The sequence below is a fragment of the Melopsittacus undulatus genome, chromosome 3 (genome assembly GCF_012275295.1).
Source record: "Melopsittacus undulatus isolate bMelUnd1 chromosome 3, bMelUnd1.mat.Z, whole genome shotgun sequence".
NCBI classification, from domain to species: domain Eukaryota; kingdom Metazoa; phylum Chordata; class Aves; order Psittaciformes; family Psittaculidae; genus Melopsittacus; species Melopsittacus undulatus.
Window position 1 is genome coordinate 90,933,097 of NC_047529.1, and position 22,125 is coordinate 90,955,221.

Genomic DNA, 22,125 nt, shown 5'->3' on the forward strand with positions numbered 1-22,125 from the left:
AGTTGCCAGGACTGAATGGCTGAAAGTTGATGAAAGGTGTCTTTAGTGTTAATGTCAGTGAATTGTAATTCCTTTTTCATGACTTGCAGTGCTCAGTAGTAAGTCTGTAAATCTGTTTTATGAGAAAATACTACCTGCAGCAAAGTATGTTTATCTTGTGCCATGTATTGGGAGTTTCTAAGCAGTGTTGCAGTTCTCCTTGAATGGGGGAGAGCACTGGAAACACTATTGCTATCAGAGAATCTCCTAGTCTTACTGTAAAAAAAAAGATAGCCTTGTGCCTGTTGGGATATTATAACTGACAATGTGAAGTGTGCTTAGTGCTGTTTCATGTCTGCTCAGTTGCTGGATGTAAATGATTTTGTGTAATCAAGCTTTCCCAATGAGGTAGCTTTTCTTATTTTTGTATAAAACTTCTCTACCATCTGAGACTTCTGCTGTGTGGTTGATTTGGTTCATTCTGGCAGCTCACCCCAGTATTTATTCTAATACCATATCTTGTTGAACATGCCTACATAAAATTAGGAGTAGTACATTGGAAGTTTTCCAGCTGCAGGCCCTCTAAACCAGAAGTATGTATGAAGGGAAAAGTACCCTGGGAAAAGAAAGCTGGACCAACAAGAAACCATACATCTTACTCTTCTGCCTTCAAGGCTTTTGATACCAGTGTTCAAAGCATACCTGAAGGTGTATCTTAAAAGGCCCAGAAGCAAAGTATTGTTGCCCTTCCCTTTGGTTAGGATGAATTGAGGCCTCTGAGTTTTGTGGGGGTTTTGGTTTGGGTTTTATGTATTCAGGAGTTGGAGAAAGCTGGGATTTTTCCCCTTCCTCTGTTAAGCAGGCAGACCATCTTGAAGCATTAAGCATCAGCAGTAATGATGCTCCATAGTCAAGGTAGGTCTTATATTTGGTGCCAAAAGACGAGACTATGAACCCTCATCAGAATTCTCTGGTACAAGCTCCTGGTGTTAAGCTGTGTTAGGAAAAATCACTTCCTTGAAGCAGCATGAGAGTTCTGTGGCTGCAGAATTAGTTTAGTTGTGTAAGCACAGTTTTCTGTTGCTATGCCTCCCATAATACAGTGTAAAGTTTTTTCCTGATCTTAACAAGAAATGGATTGCTCTGTAGTGGAAATCTGAGTTGCAAGTGGAAACAGCTATAAGGAAACAAAAAGGGCTGTTGGTTTCAGTGTCAGTCCCTTTGAGCCAGAACTCTATTATCATCCTACGATTGCCAACAAGATTTACTTTGATCAGGTTACCAGTGTGTTTCTTGGGGGGCTAGCTCTTGCAGTGCATATAAAGAGAAATGCAAATGCTTATCGGTCTCCAGCATTTCCCCTTACCTCAGTCTGTCTTGTGATTTTGTGCTTGCTTGGATATGAATGAATGGTGCATGTAAACAAATGCTGTCACCTGAGGGGCCAGCCAGTGGATGGCACATGGGTCTCTGCTTTTTCAAAGGTTCATTTTATCCCTATCAATTATAGTGAAAATGGTGTCATTTCAGAACCTTACTGAGAAGGGGAGATAACTTGTCTTCCATCTCTGCATTTGAGCTCAGGCTGTTCAGGTACCACTGTCCTGGGTTCAGGACAACTTCATGTATCAGCCAGCTCTTGATACAAACATTCTAAAAATGTTAATGGCAGTGGGAAAGTTGTTGCTGGTATTTCTTTATGCTTTCAACTTCATGGTGGATTTTGCTAGCTATAAGATATATAAATGCCTCCATGTGCTATGGAAGTTTCCTATATTAATAGCTTCTTTCCTCAAGTTTTTGTTAAAATGCCAACATGGTGGATAAACACAGAATTTGCTTGGTTTGGTGTTTTGGTTGGGCTTCTTTTTGTTGTTGTTTTTGGTTGTGTTTGTCTGGGGGGTTTGTGGGTTGGTTTTGTTTGCTTGTGTTGTTTTGTTTTGTCCACGTTCTTATCTAAAACTGGTTTGAACTCTGATACATCTTTAACACTGAATTGAGCCAGGCTTTTATTCAGATGCAAGAGTAATATAGGTATCTGTTGCTGCTTTTTTTTTCTGTCTTAATCATATCATTCTATATTTCAGGTTTGATATTTACTATGTTCTTTGTATTAATTGCTCAATACTTTCATTGTAGTTCTCTGCTACTTTTCTGCTACTAATAGCATAGCACACACAATCCCATCGAACTCATTTTTGATACTGGACAAACAAAATAGTCTGGGTTTGCTTTTGAAATGTTAACTCTTGGCTCATCATATGCCTTCACAAAGGTAATTCAAGAACTTCTGCAGTCCTGAAATGCCTGAAACTTTTTTTTCCAATAAGCTAAAGCCTGCAACATTTTTTTCATTATTTTTTTTTATTGCTTAAATTATTTTATCTCCTATAGCTGGAGTTCATTTCCCTCTCCTACCCATTTGCTTTCAACACCTTTTTTGCTTTGGTGGTAATGTTTTTTTGTGAAAGAACTCAACTTCTCTCCCCCAGGGCTAGTGAGTTAACTTTTGTCTGGATTAATGAATTATCCCACTCAGCAAGAGCCTGATGAATGTCAGAGCTGGCAGGTGGACAGAGGCAAAAACAGAGCCAGGGAAAGGATCTGAGAGAATAAGAAAACCAATTTTAGCCTCTCGAGGCTGTCTCATGTAATTTCCTGTCATGTTGCAGCATCTCCTTTACTTCATTCAGAAAGGTTAAACAGCTTCCCTTCTTGCTTTCCAAATAGAATGTAAGAGATATTAAAGAAAAATATTATTTATTCTGATATTTTTAACTTGCATATATCATCTTAAAGTTTTGATTAAAAGTATAGATACAACAAAGTACATAGTTTCATTACTGTACTTTTATTTCGCTTAACAGTTTTTCTATTCTTGAAGCCAGGGAAATGTAATCTGCTGTGTGCCTACTTGCTACCTCACGACAACATCCTTCCTGAATAACTTTTATCATAGCTGAGCATCTGTGTTCACCTTTTCTGCAGCATTTTTTTTTTTTTAGATAGCACTCTTGTATGTCAGGTGTGGCTAGGAATAATCCATGATTCATTAACTCACTTTTAAGCTTATTATCTGCAAAATTTGTAGTAAAGATGCAGGATAAATCACATGAATCCTCATATCACTCTTCACCTGTGTGCCCAACAGAACAAGTAAATTCCCACTTAACCCACTGGAAAGGTATTTACTGAGCATCTCTGTTTCCTACAGTGTAGAGAACCATGGAGGATACCCCAGGACAGGCCTAATGTGACACTTCCAGAGAGAGCACTGCAAAACCTACATGAATTTGTGTGGAAGACTAGCCTTAATGTGATGGAAAAATAATAGATAATTTTTTTTGCTGTTGAACTCTATGAAAACACTCGCTGCTCTGTTGGTGTATTAATTGTATGCTGTCAGCAAGTAGTTGCATCTTTTGATCACTGTATATTTTCACTCCATGATGTTTCAGTTGCTATTTCTGGAGTATATGGTGTAAGTTACTCAGCAAAGTGATTATTGAAGCCTGTAAAAAGGATAAATGGCAAATACATACATTTTTCATCGTGCAGTTTTGAAATACATGTAAACGTGCCTGTTCTCTTGCTGTAATCTAGTATGTTATTCTGCAGTGAACTTCTGTTAGCTGAGGGAGGCATTAACAACTTTTCATCCATTAAAGTTATTAAAATTGGGCTGACACCAAGGCCATTGGAATAAATTAAAAGGGGGAAAATAGAAGTAGGTTGCAAGGAAAAAACACAAAGTTCTTTAAAAACAGAATTTGAGGTAATTGCAGAGTTAATACATGAAGAAATTGTTCCTATAGTTTTCCTGTGGCTTTAACTGAAGAACCTATTCTTCTGGGGGGTGGGATGGTGTGTACAGGTCGAAGTAAAAGCCCTATGGCAGAATTGTCATTCCCAAAACATAAAAACTGTGCTATAAACCTAATTTCATATTTTACACCAACCAAAATGAATGTTCAGTAAATTCTGAAATTAAATCAGTTCTTACTGAAGTGTGTATGAAATTCAGAAGTTGCAGTTCTGAGTAACAAGGTTGTAAATGTTAAATTGGTCTAGTTTATTTTATTGGCATTGGGACTGTCCTGTTTCTTAAGTACATTGGGTGAACTGTAGCTATTGATTATAGTGCTAAAACAGAAGGAAAAGAAATGGAATAAACAGTAAGTTATGTTATTCTCATTATCTTTTTAGGAGTACTAAATACAGAAATTCAACAACATGAAGGTAAATTCTGAGAATGGCTGAATTGCATATCAAACATGGTGCTGGGGTCAGAAAGATAGTGAAAAACATTTTTTTATTTTCAAAAACTTTCCTGATGTGTAGTTAAACAAGGTGAAGCATGCTCTTGGGTTTGTATTCAGCAACAGTGAATGAGTCAGCGAGAGCAAGAGGGCTTACTCCATTGTTCTGGCATCATACCACTGTTTGTTTGTCTTTGGCATCATTCAAAACTGGAACAGATTGTTCAAAAGGTGCCCTCTGTGGGAGATGAATGGGCTCAGGAAGCAGGATGAGCAGCAACAGCACCAAACGTGGAAGAAAAACTAGGGTATCTGTTTTTTTCCCCCAAGGACATTAGTTGGCCTAAGAAAACATGCTACTTTCAGCAAAGGTATATGAAGAAAAAGGCACAGCGATCTTCCCTGGAATGCCCATTTGGGAGCAGCAGGCCCCTCAAAGCCTATTGCTTGAAGAAGCAAGCTATCACCATGCTGATGAAGGAACATATTATCCAGATTACTTTGACTGGAATACACAAGTGTTACGAAACACCCGTACTTGATTTCTGTTGTCGGTATCACAAAATCAGAGCAAAGACGACTAGTGTGCTGGCTGCCAAGAGTGTAAAGAATTATTTCATGTACTAGAAGCAGAGGCACAGCACTGAAATAGCTTCTTTGTTCTGTACGTTCATGATTGTCTTAGTCTTTGTGGTCCAAAAGTTCAAATGATATTGTTTGAATTAAGGGTGTTATAGGATATTTTTAAGTATGAAACTATGTAGAGAATGTCAACTAGGATTTCATAACCATAGAACTATGTGGAAGCTCTAGGATCTCGTTGTACCTGTCTCCATGAAACTGAAGAGCTTTTAGTAAATATGTTCCCCAGCAATTGCTGCATAAAGAATACTGTTATGTCTTTTACTCTACTGTTAATCTATACACACTGGCCACCTCCGTCAGTGCCCCAGCCTTTAACTGTGGCTTTACTGCCTTTGCTCAATACACAGCTTGCTTGTAGGCAGAAAAATGCATACTATTTGCTTGATTCTAAATGTGCTCACTGCCGTTAGTTGAACTCAACGACCAAAGCAGTTCCTAATCAGAGGCCCGGCCACTATAGCCCAGGGGCACTGGCTCCCCTCAGCGCAACCACTCGTTCCAGCCCCTCTCCGGACCCCTCCCAGTCAGCGCACCGTTTCCTCGCCCCACGGCATGTGGGAGGTGTAGTCCAGGGCTAGCAAGTCCGTGCGGAGTGGCAGCCTCCACGAACTGCGCTACCCAGAAAGCTCTACGGCGGCGGCGCCCCACGTCTACTGCCTGTGAAGGCAATGACTTCAGCGGGGTCGAAGATAGGTTTAGGCCAATAGCGGCTGAGCTAGGGCGGCACTGGCAGCTTGGGGCTAATGGGAGGGCGCCGATAGGCCGGGCGGGGCAGAAGAGGGGCTGGTGGGGAGGCTGCGCCGGGAGCTGTGGTGTCGGCGGTTGGTCCCTTGGTGCGGGTAAGAGGGTAAGCTGGAGTGCGGGCCCGGCCCAGGGGTGCTCCTGCCGCCCGGTGCGTTACCTGCCTTCCGCCGGGGGCTGCTCCTCTCGCTCGGTGCGTTGCTTGCTGCCATACCCCCGGCTGGGGGACGGTGACTGCGCGTAACGGCTCTACCTGCCGCGCTCAGTAACGGTCATCTCTCGCGGTGCTGGGACGGGCCGCGGACGCCGGGTCCGCGCTGTGGAGAGCGCCGCTGGGAGGGCGGGGCACAATCTGGGGCCGCTCCCCAGCGGCGGGCGTGCTGGGGCACGGGAGAGCCGCAGGCAGGGGCGGCAGGGGGCGGGTCCTGCTGCAGGAGCCCAGCATGCTGCCCGGCAGTGAAGAGGCAAAGCGCGGCAGGGCGAGTACGGGAGCAGCGACTTCCGTGTGTTGTGGGCATCGCTTCTTGTTCGGCACTGGGAAGACCTTCACAACAGCTTTCCAGTATCTAAAGGAGGCCGACAGGAATCTGCAGAAGGGCTTTTACAAGGACGTGTAGTGATGGGACAAGGGGGAATGGCTTTGTACTAAAAGAGGGAATATTTAGATTAGATATTAGGAACCAGTTCTTCACTATGAGAGTGGTGAGGCCCTGGCACAGGTTGCCCAGAGAAGCTGTGGCTGCCCCATCCCTGCCAGTGTTCAAGGTCAGGTTGGATGGGGCTTTGAGCAGCCTGGTCTAGTGGAAGGTGTCCCTACCCATGGCACGGGTTTGGGACTGGATGAGCCTTAAGGTCCCTTCCAAACCAGTCTGTGATTCTGTCACTGCGGGTCTGTGAGTAACTCTGACTTCGGTTTTCCCAGGATGACTGACTGGGTGCCTTCTGAGGCACTGGGTCGAAGAGTCTTGTGTGGCACAGAGTATGCAACTGTGCGCTACGTTGGCAGTGTACCTCCCACAGCAGGTAAATGTTACAATAGCCAATAGCCTTTATATTTAATGGTTGTTTTCAAAATTCTAATTATGTTCTTAATTTAAAAAAGTTAAGTAGAATGTGGGAATATGCAAATTGGTTGTTTTCCTCATTGTTCCTGGCTCTCTGGAAAAATGGATGCCTACTAGGATAAGCCGGTGTGCTCAAGCAGCCAAGAAGACCAAGAGCATCCTGGCTTGTATCAGAAATAGTGTGGTCCAGCAGGACTAGGGCTGTGATTGTCCTCCTATATTCGGCACTGGTGATGCTGCACTTCAAAAACTGTCTTCAGTTCTGCAAGAAAGACATTGATGTGCTGGAGTGTGTCCAAAGAAGAGCTACAAAGCTGGTGAAGGGTCTTGATCACAAGTCTTATGAGGAACAGCTGAGGGAACTGGGGTTGTTTAGCCTGGAGAAAAAAGGCTCGGGGGACCTTGTCATTATCTACAGATACCTGAAAGGAGGTTGTAGTGAGGTGGGGGTTGGTCTCTTTTCCCAACTAACAAGCAATAGGACAAGAGGAAAGGGCCTCAGGCTGCATGAGGAGAAGTTCAAATTGGATATTAGAAAACATTTCTTCACCAAAAGGCTGCCTAGGAAAGCGGTGGAATCACTTATTTAAAAGACATGTAGAAGTGGAACCTGGGGACATGGTTTAGTGGTGGTCTTGGCAGTGCTGGGTTAACAGTTGGACTTGATGATCTTAAAGGTCTTTTCCAATCTAAATGATTCTTTGATTCTGTAAATATGGCAACTTTTAATCTAGATAGGTTGTTTTTTTTTCTTACAGTGTAAGGATCTTAGTGGCTTTTTTTTTCCATTAGTTTTCATGAGTAGTCTGCTCCCTGATTTTTGTGTGCTAGCGTAGTGTGGGAAGGAGGGAGATGGGCAGCAGCAGCAGATCAACAGCCTAGGCATGCTCCTTTGATAACAAGTTCACATTCATGGGGACAAATAAGATGCAGCCCAGCTTGCTGAGGGATCTGACCAGTCTGACTGCAAGAGCCATATATGCCATCTTTGAAAAATTGTGGTGACAAGATAGGGACATTAATAATTTTTGGAAGGAGAGTAGCCTTGCTTACAGCTCTTGAAGAGGCAAGAAGGATGACCAAGGAACTGTAGACTCATGAGCCTTTCTTCTGTTCCTGGAAAGATTGCTTAGCATGTTCCTTTGGAGACCATTTCCAAGCCTATGAAGGACAGAGTGGTGGTTGGGAATACTTGATACTTTTAAAGAGTAACAAGTTGTGCTTGGCAAATCTAGTTACTTTCTATGATGGTAAGACTGGGAATGTGGACAAAGGGAGAATGGGGGTTGTTATATACCTTGTCTTCAATAAGTCTTTTAACAATGTCTCCATAAAGAATCTTACTTGGAAGCTGGAGAAATACAAGTCGGATGAGTTGACTGTTAAGTAGGTTTCAAGTCTGCAGGTCTGTCAAGTGGAAAAGTGGTAATCAATGACTTTATATCCAGTAATGCATGAGTACTACAGAAATAAATCCTGGGGACTGTTTAACATATTAATCAGTGTCTTCAATAACAACTGACATTCACCCTCAGCTTGCTGATGTGACAAAAGGTAGAACTGCTATCTAGAGAAGCTTTATGAACTTTATGCTGGGGCCTAAGAGGTTCAAGAAGGATAAATTTCTACAGGTAGTGCAAAACAAACCTGCGTATCAGTGCAGACTGGGAAGTACTAGCAGCCCAAGGGGTCTATTGTAAGGCACTTGAGAGTTAAGGTGGATACTATCATGAATGTGAGCCAACAGTGAGCTCATGTCACAAGCAAGATACGTGTTGTACTGCATCGCCTTTGAATGATGAATATGGCCAACAAATCAAAGGAACATGTTATCCCCTCTGGGGCAGGCATTCTTGGTAAGGTTACACTGGTTTTGGACCATCCCAGTTGAAGAGGGATGTGGATAAACTCAAGAGGATCCAGTAGAGGGCTGCCAAAGCAGTCAACGACATAAACCATGTACATGTGTTTTGGAGAGGTTGAGGGATCTGGGCTTGGTTCAAGTGGTGAAAAGAAGTTTAACTGGCATCCAGTAGCTGCCTGCTGCTGTTTGGCAGATGGTTACAAGGATGGCAGAGCCAAGCTATTATTACTAGTATTAGATTATATAATAACAGACAACAGCCACAAATTGTGGCTGGAAAGGTTTGAATTGGACACCAGTGTATCAGTGACAATAGATAACGGTGTGTGGTCAAACACACAAAAATAGAGCAGTTTGGCATCGGCTGTGGGAATATAACCTTGAGAATAGGGGAGTTAACACTGCTGTTAGCAAAAGGGGGTCCTATACCAGTTGCAAGACACATGAGATAATGGTCTGTGGTGGCTCCTCCCCAGAAATCCCCCAAAAATCCTGCAGTCCACTTTGGAAATCCCCATACAGCGACTGCTCAGTCATAGCAAACAGCCGGAACTGGCCACTCCTTCCAATGTAGGCTGGCCCCCTCCATCAGGATGAGTGTGCCCTTTTGCTAGCATAAAAGCCTGAGCCTCATGGCATCCAGGTCAGCATTGCCTCTGTGGGTCTGCTCGCTAAGGCTGAGCCTGCTGCCTCGCACTGCGATGATGGTTCTTGGAGCTGGTTTCCTGATCATCATCACATGGTTAGGCTTGGTAAGATAAACACTCACCAAAAATATCCATCACTGTTTCTTTTATGCTTTGCTGGCTCTTCCTATCTTTTTCTATAGTAATTAACTAGTTGGTTTTATCCATTTCGTCTTATGTCTCTCTCAACCTGGAATCCTCAAACTGGAATGACCAGGAAAATCTCTTTCTCTACAGAAATAATGCAGCAGTGGAACAGGCTGCCCAAGTAGGTTGGAATGTTCCTCTCCTTGGAGGTTTTCAAGATCTGGCTAGGTAAAGACTTACCTGGGTGACCTGTTTTAGTGCTGACAATAATCTGCGTTGAGATTTCTTCTGTCTGTCTTCACTTAGGCTGGCCTAAGTGAACTTCAGAGGCTTCTTTCAGCTGTGATTTCTATGGCTATGATGCCATAAATCTGAAAACGTATCTACTGTACTTTTCAGGAATTTGGCTTGGTGTGGAATGGGATAATCCTCAGAGAGGAAAGCATGATGGTACCTATGAAGGAACACAGTATTTTAAGTGCAGGTAAGTTGATTCAAAGTGTTGGTATGTCATGTGTACTGATAGAGCAAGATGGTCATGGGAAGATTATCTTCTGCAATTTTTAGGGCAAATCCTTTTGTTATCAGTTGCCTAATAATAAATAAATAAATAAAGATGAGAAATCTGAATGCTGTGTCTAGCTATACCATACAGGCTGATGCATTGTTATTAATCCAGTTACAGTTACGTAGAAAATACAAGTAATGTTTTCAGAGGTACGTAATAAAATGTGACTTTTGGACAGTCTTGTGTTAATGAGATGAAATGGAGAGATTTTTCTGCCTCCTACTTTCCAAGGCTTGTAATAACTCTAAAAGGCAGTTCAATTACAGTTTGTTCATAACTGTTCAAGTGCTCATTCAAGTGAAATGAATCTAATATACATAAATCCTGTGACAGTGAGCACTCAGAATTAATAGAAGGCTTTTGAAAATATGAAAGAAATTGACAAACCAGAAAATGGATTTAAAGTGGTCAAGTGGTCTGTGGCCTTCCTGTTGGCTTTGTTTTTTTGGAAAGATGTAAGAAGATTTTTCTCTGAAATTAATCCTTCCTGTTACTTATCTTGCAAAAGTTAAAGCCATTGATGAGAGGTTGAGCAAAATAGTTTTGTTTTTGTTTGGGGTTTTTTTTTACACTTGCGTGTAAAAGAAAGTCATAAGATAGCTGAATGAGGTCAGTCCAGACATACATCTTGCTTAGTTCCCTGCCTCTGACATTGGCTAATAGCAGACTGCTGGAGAAGTGTGGAAGAACAAGAAAAGTATGTAGTGACAGTTTTCCAGAGTCTCATTAGCTTTAGCTTGTCACGATTCAAAGATTTTTTTCCTCAGAGCCAGAGGTGGTGTATTTGTACATGTACTTTGGTTTGCTCTCAATGTGTGATTCAACAGACATTTTTTTTAATGAGAATTTTCTCCAGAATAATAATAAAGAGTATGTAGACACAGCACATGCACTTGCTTAGGTTTGAGCATTTGTTTTCAGCTTGTAAAAAATGGTGATCATTTCCACTTTTATGAGTAGATGAGTCTTGTCACTTTCTCCTGTCTCAGTATAAGAATATCATATGGAAGGGACTTAGAACTGTTGCTGTAAAATGTCACATAAAAGAAAAAAAAGGCATTATTTCCACATGGCCTGTTCAAGAATATGCTTCATTATCAGTTCAGGTCAAAACTATTCTCAAGCCAGCAAGTAGAGCTGATTGGTCTTGGACTGAACGAGCAGAAGAATTTATCTGTTAAATAATTAAAAAGTAGTTATTTTGAAATCTTTTCTGGGAATGCTGTCTTTTCCCTATATCCAGATAGGCATAAACATGCAAAGCATAGATTACGTTCACTAATGTAAATCAGAATTCTTAGTCTGTATCTTCTTAAGTTCCACATTTGTGAAAGGTGGAATCCCTAGAGATGTCATTATCAGAAAATGAGATGATAAAATCTGTTCTTTAGAAGAATAAACAAAAAAAAATCCCACAACCCACCAGTGAGGACTGGATATTTTTTCCTTTATATATGATAATAAAGTAAGGCTTAAGGAGAATAAGCATACTTAATGCAAGAAAAAAATTCAACATTGCTGGATTTTTCTTAGCTGAAAAATGAGAAATTATGTTCTTAGAGTAAGCATGTCTTTTGAAGTAACGTATTAGCAGAAGTTGCTTTTTAAATGCTTTGAGTTTAATTGAAGCACTTTCCAAGTTGAAGCTAGTTGTATTCTGCTGTAGGAGAAATAATAAAAGTAACTGTCTGGCTATTCCAAATCTCTATGGACAGAAGAAGCAATTGAATGTGTGGTGGATGTTTTTATGAAACTCAAGTGATTTATATTTGTGTATATAGTATTTATATACATGTGTATAGACTCCTGCTTTTCTAGCAGCTGTTAGTGTGCTCACAGGAGATGAGATCTCAGACAGGGATCTCAATTCTTGTAAGAATCAACTTTTTTGAGTGAAGCTGCATATACCCATAACATTGAAATGTTGTGATCCTTAAACATGTTGTTCTTACAATACCTGTTGTTTGTACTCTGCTGTGTTCCAATCAGAGAAAGTCCTTCTGGAGTCTAAGAGAACAAATAATAGTTCCAGCAGTCAACCATGACTCACAGACATAACTTTCTGTGTGTAGACTAGTTTGGTTTTGTACTGATTGTGAAGATGCAGGCAAACTTAAGTAAAAAATGGTTACCTTATTTTATCAAAAAGATACTTTAAAAAACCTAAAACCCACAACCTAAAATGTCATGTCTTTACTATTACTGTTGAGTAGTTTGTTTCTTTATATAACATATATAACATATATAAAAAAAAAATTCCCCTCAAACGTTATCATTATTATCCTGTACTTACCAAGCCTACTTCTCTCACTTGCTGAAGTCTGATAAGCAGAAGCAGCTGATGAAGTAGCTTTACTGTAAATAAATGTAATGAGAGGACATTTTATAGTTCTTTTTAAGGTAATTTTGAAAAGAATGCCTTTAAAAATTAATCTTTTGGAATGACATTTCAAAATAAGATTGAAAGAGGACAATAAAACTGAAACTGAGATTCTTATTATCAGTGAATCTTCTTAATTCTTATTTGGGTAAATCAGAAGGTCTGCTTACCTACGTGATCTTTGCAGTAAGCTTTTTGGAAATGTGACCTAAACTTTCATGTTCCGTGGCAGTATACTTATCTGGGTCATATATTATGTGGTGCTAATTAAACTTCTTAAGAATATGAGGACCAAACAACAAAACAGCCATACTTCAAAATGTGCTGACATGATGAGCATGTTCATCAGCCGGGTTAGCTAGAAAAGGCAGTGCATACTCTAGTGGCATTTTTGTGACTTTTTTTTTTTTGTTTCACTGATAATAAATTCTTGTTTCCTAATAACTGAGGAAGCTATTATTTTGGCTGTCAGTTGCAGTAGTGTATGATATAATTAAAATAAGTGATCTTCTACAGTTCTTCAAGAGAAATGAGGAGTAATCAAGCCTTAAAATAGTGTTAAAATTTAAATACAGCTTTTGAAACATGAGTATGCTTTCAAATAAGTTCCTGTCCCACATACCCATTCACACAGTTATATGCATGTGCTACCCTGGGAGATGTGAGTTACAAGCACACACACTTCCCCTGGGAATGTGAGTGCCTTAAGCCTCTGGAGCCTCTGGGTGCTCCAGCTCTTGTATCCCTGCACTGCTTCCTGCAGGCTGTTAACATGCATGCTGATAGAAAGCACCCCCGAGGCCACATGAGCACACTGAGATGGGGACATATCTGTTGCTCCCAACGATGTCTGTCCTTGTTGGGTGCAGGCTCACTTGGGCGTCTTGCCAGATGGCTAGGAAGCAGCTCTGTCTGGCCTTGGCAAAGCGGTGGTGCTGGTGGGGTGACTTGAAGGCACCAAACCAGGTTTCAGCTGCTGCACTGGTACCCTCTTCTTTCTCCCCACAGTTACAGATGATCAAGCTTCTTTTATGCATGCAATCAAGTGGATTCAGTCTGTTTTCCCCCGTTTAGTCTGGCATAAGGGTTATGTTCCTTAGCCCTTCTCTGTCAGTATTCAGCTCATGCACAGTGTTTACACTGGCACTGCTATTTTAGCAGCTGTTTTTATCCTTGCTATTTTGCTGGAGGAGATGTGTGGATTCCCCAGCAGTAGATGACATACTTCTCTGCCTATCTCACGAGATGGGAGTAACATCCTGGTGAATCATATATTTAGAGTACTTTGAGTCATAGTTGAAAAGAACATGTTCCTACCCGCTAAAGAATATGTTTTGTTCTTCCCAGAGGAATCATGATATTTCAGCAGATATTATTACCAGAAGTATTGACCATATTAAATCTTGATACATTTCCCCAGGTTTGACTTTCATAGCAAGCCAGAGAAATGGAAGTATAGTAAAGCTTGTTTCTATGATGTTTTCCAGCCTGGGAGAATTGCAGTTGCTTCTCAGATCTTTGTGACCTTTTTTTCCCCTCTCTTAGTAACACAGTTTTCTTCTGGTGGGAACTTTGAATTTTGTATATTTGTGTAGTCCTGAAATGCCAAATTATCCTGGCAATGGCATTTCCTGTGTTTAGTTTTTTCTTCTTCAGTGAGTTTTATAAATTGCATACAGACATGGTTTTAAATCCACAGAGCAGTTTTGGCTTATCACGTTACTGTTTGCATGAAATTTACGTTCCTGCCCAAAAGATCTGCTTATATTAAGTTAGACTACCTCTCCTTCAAGAATGACAGATTCACCTCAAGGAATATCTACTTAGAGCACAAACAAATTCTTCAAATATAGGAAGATGTCAATATCATTGTAGTGTCTGTGAATATTGTCATTCAATGAAGGGAGAGTGCACTCCCAAGATGCCTCAAAAGTTCTTGGTTAGGAAGTTTTGATTGTTTCACTGTGTGTCACTGTACCCCTCAGAGACTTCTGTTCTTTGCTGTGGGTTGAACAGTGTGGAAACAAAACTGTTGTCCAGTGCACCAGCAGAACCTTAAGATAGCATCTGGAACTGCAGATGTCTGGCTTTCCTTGGTTTGTTAAAGCTCAGACTTGGCTTTAATGCTTGTTTGAGGAGGGTAAAGTTGCAAAGAACTTGAAGTACTTGCTGATCTTTTCAGAGCTTCTGCTGTGAAGTCAGGAATTTGATACACCATAGTAGATTAGTGCTAAGTGTTACAAGTGTTTGATGCTGCAGATACCTCAGACTGTTCTAAAATTTGAAGGGTTTTCCTTACTGCAGTATGTAGATTCTTCTAGAAGAAGTCTGGTCTGTTGAGCACTTTCCTCTAAGTGGAAGAGCCTATCTAGAAAAGACATGCATGGATTCAGCAAGCTGTATTTTATGATGTCTTATAAGCTTTGTAGTGTGTGCCCCAGTTGTGATGATACTTGCCTTGAGATAGTCATTGCAAACAGCTGGTACTGGGCAAAGAAGCCCTTCCATCCACCTTTATTGTCTAGGCTGATAAAGCTGAGATCTCTCTTTTTGGCTCAGAAGCTTGCTTCTGCAGTCACACAGCTCAAGTGTGTTACTGTTGTCAGAACACAGTTTATGTACTACTGCATTATTCTTCTGATACCAAGAAATGTATGTGACATTTTTCTAGCAAAAAAAAGAGCCATCATATACCTGTAATGATGAGCAGTGCAGAGCATTTTGTTTTACATTAGCAAAGAAGAATGATACCAAATTTCCTCTTACTCAGCGAAATGGTTAACCAGTGGAAGTGGATAGCTAATCTAAATTTTAATGAGTATCTTTGAAGGACCCTAGACATGCTAACAGATGGGCTTTATCACCTCTGGCTGCTGACTTAAGAATAGAAAGTGTCCTACAAGCTGACTTCTGAGATTGGGGCCAACCTCTCTATTTCAAAAGTCAGTAAAAAGTGTCAATATTCACTAGAGCCAGCTGATTGTCAGAGCCTCCCTTGGGTATATTCCATATTTTCTGCTTCAGGAATTTGGAGCACATCATCCGCCACATTGTTTCTGCACAGTGTATTGTCCTGGCTGCAGGACATTTACATAAATGGATACAAAATCCCTGTTCTCGGACTTCTGAAATGTTCTGATGTGTGGATAGACTCCACAACTAGTTAAAGTTGTAAAGTAGGTATGCTTTTATTCAGCGCTGAGGTGCATGGGGATAGCTCCTCCAAAGCATGCACACCTCAGGGTTGTTCTCCCTTTCCATTTATTCTCTTAAGGTATACATAGACATGAGGTTGCTCAATTCGCCTATACATATTTAGTATCTATCCCCGCTTCGTATTATAATGAGCCGGAAGGCCCTTTGCACCTGTGCAGTGCCCCTTCTGGTCATGGGCAGGGGTCTCAGGATGAAGTAAATGAGTCTTCCTCTTCTTAAGCTTTACACCTTTTAACCTTCAGACATGGCCTTAGGGTTTGGTCGACGCCCAGTCTGCTTCTCCCCCACTTCTCAGTAGGACCAAACACCTGTGCTTTTGTCATGGTCTTAACATTTGGTAGGCGCCCAGTCTGCCTCTCCCTGGCTTATCAGTAAAAACAATCATCTGCTTTTGTCAGTAGAACTAGCATCTGCTTCTCCCCCTCCAGCAGTAATCAATGCCTTGGCAAGATGGCAATGGCAGGTACTTAGGATAGACAATACTTTTGTTTAAGCAAAGGAATTCCTTTAACCCCCTTGTACAATTTCTTTATATTACCCCCCTGTACATTGATTACCCTTGTATCAGTTCAGCTTAAGTCAGGTTGATCAGTAGTCTGGAGGTTCTTCCATCTCATGGTAGGCATGCTGGATGACTCTTTGGATTCAGATTTATCTGTTTAATTCCCAGTTATGTTGACTGATTGCTAAAAGGCATGTTTTTTCATGAGTCCAGGTGCTGTGTGTTAGTTGTCTAATATGTACATATAGCTTGTACAATTCATGTTCCCTAATGTGAAGATTAATACAGGCAATGTATCTTAGAGAAAACAAGTTACAGGTAAGTGACCTCTCTCCTTGAACACAGAATCATTTTGCCTGGAAATAGATTCCTATTGCAGTCTCCTTTTCTGTTCTTCTCTGTAACAGTTCTTTAAAAAGTAGATCAAATTAATAGGATGGAGCTGAAAAAGAAACTTAAGCTGTGCAATGGACTTCAGTATACATTAGCTAAGGTAGCATCCATAGTACTTGGAAGTGGTAGGAGCAAGAGAGAAAAAACCTGTGATTTTCGCATGGTTAAAACCAAAAATAGAAAGGTCTTCAGAGAGAAATGCACCATACTTTCATTGCAGCTTCAAATGACAAGGAGCTAGTTTCCTTGCAGTTTTTCCTAGGGATAGAACTGACTCCCAAAGACAATGAGGAAGGAAGTGCCAATAGAAATGGTGACCTGGGAGGACAGAAATGAGCTTAGTGAGTGTGATGATGGAGTGACCTAAAGAGCTTGGCTACACCAGAGATAAATGGCCTTACAGGAGGAATGCAGATATGGAGGTCTTAGGTTAGTGCTGATGAGGGGATTTTTGGGACAGCAGAGAAAGAAAAGTAGCAGAACTGTTGAGTGCAGAGGGATGGTGATGACAAATGGGGAAAATCCAGGTGATAGGGAAAAGGACAGGAAATGTCAGAATAAACATACTGCAGGACCTGCGGTGAATTACACATAGACAAGAGTGCAAGTTTTCTTTCCAGAGCCCCAAGTAGCATCTTGCACTGTCTGCGCCTTATGAAGCTGTTTGACTTAATTAAATGCAAAAGTGATATATCTTGCAGGTAAGAGATGTAGTAAAGACAGTGAAAATATGATTTACTATTTTAAGAAGTGGTGTTAAGAAACAGGCCCATAATTTTTACATTTGAGGAAGTTCAATATCTAAACTAGCCAAATGTTTGCAAGCTATGAAGGACTTCAAAGGAAAGGAAGAAAAAACTTAAAAGAAGATTCTGGATTAAAAAAGTTGAGAATTGAAAATGCTTATTGAACATGAAAGTGCACACTGGATTTACATTCTCTAAGAGTATGCCTTTCTGCTTGTTTTGTAATCATTGCACTCTAAAACTTAGTCACTACAAAACTAGACTGAAAATATTTTTGAAGTTAACAATGTGTGGTTTCTACCCATATCCTTTAAGGTACTAAAGTACTTAAACAAGCATTAGAAAAGTTGAAGAATGAAACTGTCAGAGGAAATTTCCAATACGGCTTTTTTAATAAAAATGTGAAAATATGGTGCCCAAGCTATTCCATCTGCTTGTAATAGGTCCATAGGATTCAGGGTCTCTAGTTACTGTTTTTCTGAGATAATTTTCAAGTCTGTAGCATTGATGGTTTGTATGATGGTTTGCTAATTGGGCACTTGATGTTTACATGCTGTTTTGGAAAGAGAAGTTTTGTTTACATAAGTGATTTCTTCCTCTTGGGTACTTTCCAACCGGAGTCTGTTCTCAGCTGGAAGGCAGACAGGTAATCATAACTACTAATTTTCTTCCTGCTGTTTTCTGGCTGGTCCTCCTATCAGATCCTACATCTGCTCTGTGATACCATTCCCACAACTTGTCTCTGTCAGTTCTTCCTGAATACTCTGTTTCCTTGCTAACTTTGACAGAAATTGTCAAAGCAATTGAGTGGCAAGAAATTGTCATGCAATAAAGTTTATCCAGTGCTCAAGAACAATGAAGAAACTGTGTAGAACATACATTAGCTGGATAATTCTGTTAAATATTCAGTTTCAAAATTGTTACTGAGTTAGGATCAGAATTTTTAAAAGACTGAGTTTAAGAATTCCAAGTGGTACAATTTGTATCATGTGTCATTTGTGTGGATGGAAGGACAATGCTGCGTTCTTGCAAAATTACAGCTGCGTGGTAAAAACTTAATTTGCTGGAAAACCTTTTTATAGCGAGTGTGGCATTTATTTCTAATAATGGCACTGCCATTGTAATTTTGATATGCAAATACATTTGGAGATCTGGTGCTGCAGTTCTTGTGCCATTTCACAATATGAACTTGTTAGGTCAAATATGACCAAAGATACTTAGTAAGTTTTACCTGGTCTCAGTACCGGGGACAGTGATGTCTAAAATTAGCCTGTAGAACTGTCTTTTGACTGCTTTGGTCCCCAGTGTTTAATAATCATAACAATTAGTCCTTTTGAGACATATCATTCTTACAGTAACTCTTCATATTTCACCTTTTCCTGGCTGTTCTGTTCTAGGCATCCAAGAGGAGGATCATTTATCCGGCCAAACAAGGCAAATTTTGGAGTAGATTTTCTTACTGCAGTAAAGAATCGGTATGGATTGAATGATGAGCAAGATGCTCAACACGGGACAGAGAATACATTAGTATTTGGAAAGAAGACTGTGGAATTTGTTGGCATGGATTCTATTGCAGAACAACAAAGGTAAGTGTAATATATGAAAATCTAAGAGACACTTAGCGCTTGATTTAGTCAAGTAGTAGTTCAGCTATAAGTAAAGGAAGCTGGCTGCCGTGCATATAATATAGTCATATCTCTAAAAGTAAGCCAAAGTGCACTCTGATGGAAGAGACAAGAAATCTTATTGTGGCTTCATAATTTACCTGTTTTACAGATAAAAATTGGGATTATGTAATGTTTGAGTGCTCACAACCCTCATTTTGATTTCATGAAGTAGGACATGATATCTGGAGAGGAATGAGTGGGATAAATTGTACACATGTATGGTCCTTTTTAAATAAATGTATTTTTGTATTTTCTTAATATTGTGTGGTCTTATTTAATATTTGTTTACTCATATCAGTAATGACTTTGTAACAAAAAGAGGAAAGCCAGAAAATCACTGTACTGTTAATGAAGAAGTCTCTCAGGCAGTTCATGTCATGTTCATATATCTGGAAGGGTAAGAAAGGAAATAACGAAGTGTAATAGATTGCAGTTTTAATGGCCTCTAGCAGTAGAGGTGTCAGTTCAGTAGATGGCAGTCTCCTTCTGAACTGATACTCCACAACTATTCTCCCTTTGTCTCCCAGAACACAAGTAATTGAAAATACTTTTTTTTTTGTCTTTTTTTGATAATTGATACAAAGAATGCCCAAATCACTTAAAGCTTTGCAAAAAGTATTGCAAGAAGCCTGTTTTAACTTGGGGCATCTAATTCCAATTTGAGTGGCTGTATTTTATCCGGTTTATCAGTCTCTCTTAAATTGGATTAGGGTTGGTTGGGTTGTTGAGGGTTGGGGTTATGGTTCAGTCAGACCTATTTTGTAGTAGCACTGTAAAGGCAAAAAATAGAAAAGATGTGTGTGTTTTCAAGTAAGAAAGACACTCACCATAGCAATCTGCATATTGCTAATTCTAAAGGAGACAATATGTATGAAAAGAATATTATTTAGTTGTAACAACCGGGTATTTATATAATGTACCTATTTCTGTTTGAAGATTACTTAACAGAATGTTCTTTCTCATTTAGCCAGCTGAACCAACTGGTAGATATCTCAGTGTGTGATTGTGCAGTGAGCCATGCTGGTCAGAAAGAGGAAATCAGCAGAACGTGTGCTAGTATCCTTTTTTGCTATATTGTGTGATACCACAAATAAAGTACATACTTTTAGCATTCCAAGTGTTCACTTCAATGAATGATATCTGTATCCTTTTATTAAAAAATGTTTAAAACTGCAATATAATGTTTACAGAGTTAAAAGTAGATGCCTGCAATTTTTGAGAGGGAATGCAAACTGTGGATAGAAATGGAAATATGGTCACAGGCTGCTCCTGCGACTGCAGTTTCAGAAGGCTTCAGCAATGTTTTGTTTTGATTGTTTTTCAAATTTAGCTCTAGAATGGATAACTCCATAAAAATACACCTGAGATGTCTTGTAAGCACCAGAGGTTTCCAGTATATAATAAATAGTTTATTCAGTATACTGTGTCTTGTAGCAGTGTTGCAGAAATACAAAGCAGGTATTATTTCTTCATTTATAAGGACTGGTAGGAGTTTCTGCCAATGCAGAAAATAATCCATTTTAGGATTTGTAAAGTTGAACTATTTTATAAATCTATAGGCCATTTCCATATCGCAAATCTAAATACAATTTGTCATAACAATATATATTATAATATGTAATAGTATTTCTTAGCCCTAACAAGTGTAATCTATTTATATTTATTTGATTCAACACTAAACCCTCATTCTAATTTCTGAAAAGAAAGTTCAGATTTTAGATAACTTTATTTTTCTTACCATGAAATTTCAGATATCAGGCATATAAATCTGTCAAAAAATCTGATATCATCTTGGGAGACAGTAACAGCTATTGCTTCTGAAGTTCAAAATCTGGAAACACTTAATGTCAGGTATAAATACTCATATTTGGGTTTCTGTTCTTTTGGGGTGGAGACAAAGACACAGGGTCAGCTTTCTAAAGGTAGCTAGATGCTTCAATAATCATTTTAATGGGATATAAGTTTCTAAATACTTGTTTTTAAAAGGCTTGTCCTTAAACAACTCATGAATGTGCTATATTTTTCAGACATTCCTTTTCAAGACTAGATCCCTAGGAGTTTATCATCTTTGTAAAACTAAATTCAGGGAAAGTGCTTGGGACAGATGGATGTTGACAGGAGTTTTATAAAAGTAGAAAAATCCTGGTTGTCTGAAAAATAGAACACAGATTTCATCCATTAAACATTCACAGGAATTTAGACATTTGTCAGTGTGTTCTACATTACATAAAAATTATGAAATCTGTGAAGTGGCTTGTCGGCTAAGGAGCCTAGTTTTAAAATGCATTATAGATTTTTAGAGAGTGCTGTAGAATTTTACGTAGGCTTACAGCATCGTAAGATGCCCTTATATGCTTTTGTGATATCTAAGACAATTCTTATGCTTTAAAAGCTTAGTTTGCTGCAAGGCAGAACTGGCTTAACACGGGTATGCATCCACATTGCATCTGGTTTGCAGTGTGGAGCCCAGCTTCACAGCAGACATGGCCACGCTTGCTGTATGCAAGTGCAGCATGTCAGACTCTTTGGATGCTTACATTTCTAGTACACACCTACACACTGTGTTGGACACATGCCAGAATAGTTTTCTGCTGTTAGCTAACATGATGGATTAAAGTCTGTAAACAGGCAGTAGCCTAAACCACTAATTTTTGAGAGTGTTATAGCTGCAGCTTTAGGAAGTTTGTTTTGTTGTCAAGGTTAGCATCTAGACTGCTGACTCTTCAAGCAGAGTTGTTGAGCTGCTTTGGGGTTGTACTAGTCATTGAAGGCAGCAGCAGGGCAATAGGAGTGAAAGCAGAAACCCAAACTACGACTTTTTGAGTCTTGGAGACTGGTGTTGAGATTAGCAGCTTCCAAAATCTTCCTTGTACAATACACACATTGTAGCTGAAACAGTTGAAAGTGATGTAAGCTAAATTGAAATAAATATCAAGTTTAATTAAAAAATTACGCCAGTGTTTGTATTTGTTCTTACAGTTACTGTAAGAAAAATGTCTTTTTTAAATAGTTGTAGGTGTTCTCTTTTCTTCTGTATTTAGCACTGAACAGCTGTTTGCAACCTGGGTGCTATTTGTAAATCTGTCTTTGCCTAGAGCAGATGTTGTCCTGGTTTATTATTGTCAGCATGCATGAGAATATGGAGAATTTATTTTAATTCACATAGAATAAGTTTTTCAGGTTTTCATTGCTAAAAAGTACGGTCTAGATTGAAGGGTTTTCAGAAGTTATTAGTGATAAAATTGAAAAGCAAAATGGGACTGCTGGAATGTGGTGCTTATGACTACTAACTGAAATAGTTTGAATTTGGTTTTTATTGTTCTGACTT

At 39.7% G+C, this 22,125-nt stretch overlaps 1 protein-coding gene across 3 annotated transcripts in view; it reads left to right on the forward strand.

The window, feature by feature from the left end:
* The first annotated feature begins 5,648 nt into the window (after nt 1–5,648).
* The window catches only part of TBCE (tubulin folding cofactor E), a 28,105-nt gene continuing 11,628 nt past the window's right edge, over nt 5,649–22,125 (forward strand). Inside the window, exons 1-6 of one of the 3 annotated variants that reach the window (XM_031046230.2) lie at nt 5,649–5,722; nt 6,547–6,647; nt 9,725–9,809; nt 18,528–18,716; nt 19,765–19,853; nt 20,549–20,648. In XM_031046230.2, the coding sequence (XP_030902090.1) occupies nt 6,548–6,647; nt 9,725–9,809; nt 18,528–18,716; nt 19,765–19,853; nt 20,549–20,648 (563 nt within the window). In that variant the 5' untranslated portion in view covers nt 5,649–5,722; nt 6,547. Of the gene's footprint in view, nt 5,731–6,093; nt 6,108–6,546; nt 6,648–9,724; nt 9,810–18,527; nt 18,717–19,764; nt 19,854–20,548; nt 20,649–22,125 lie in introns of those variants that run through there. The other 2 variants (XM_005145992.3, XM_031046231.2) reach the window with 2 other exon arrangements.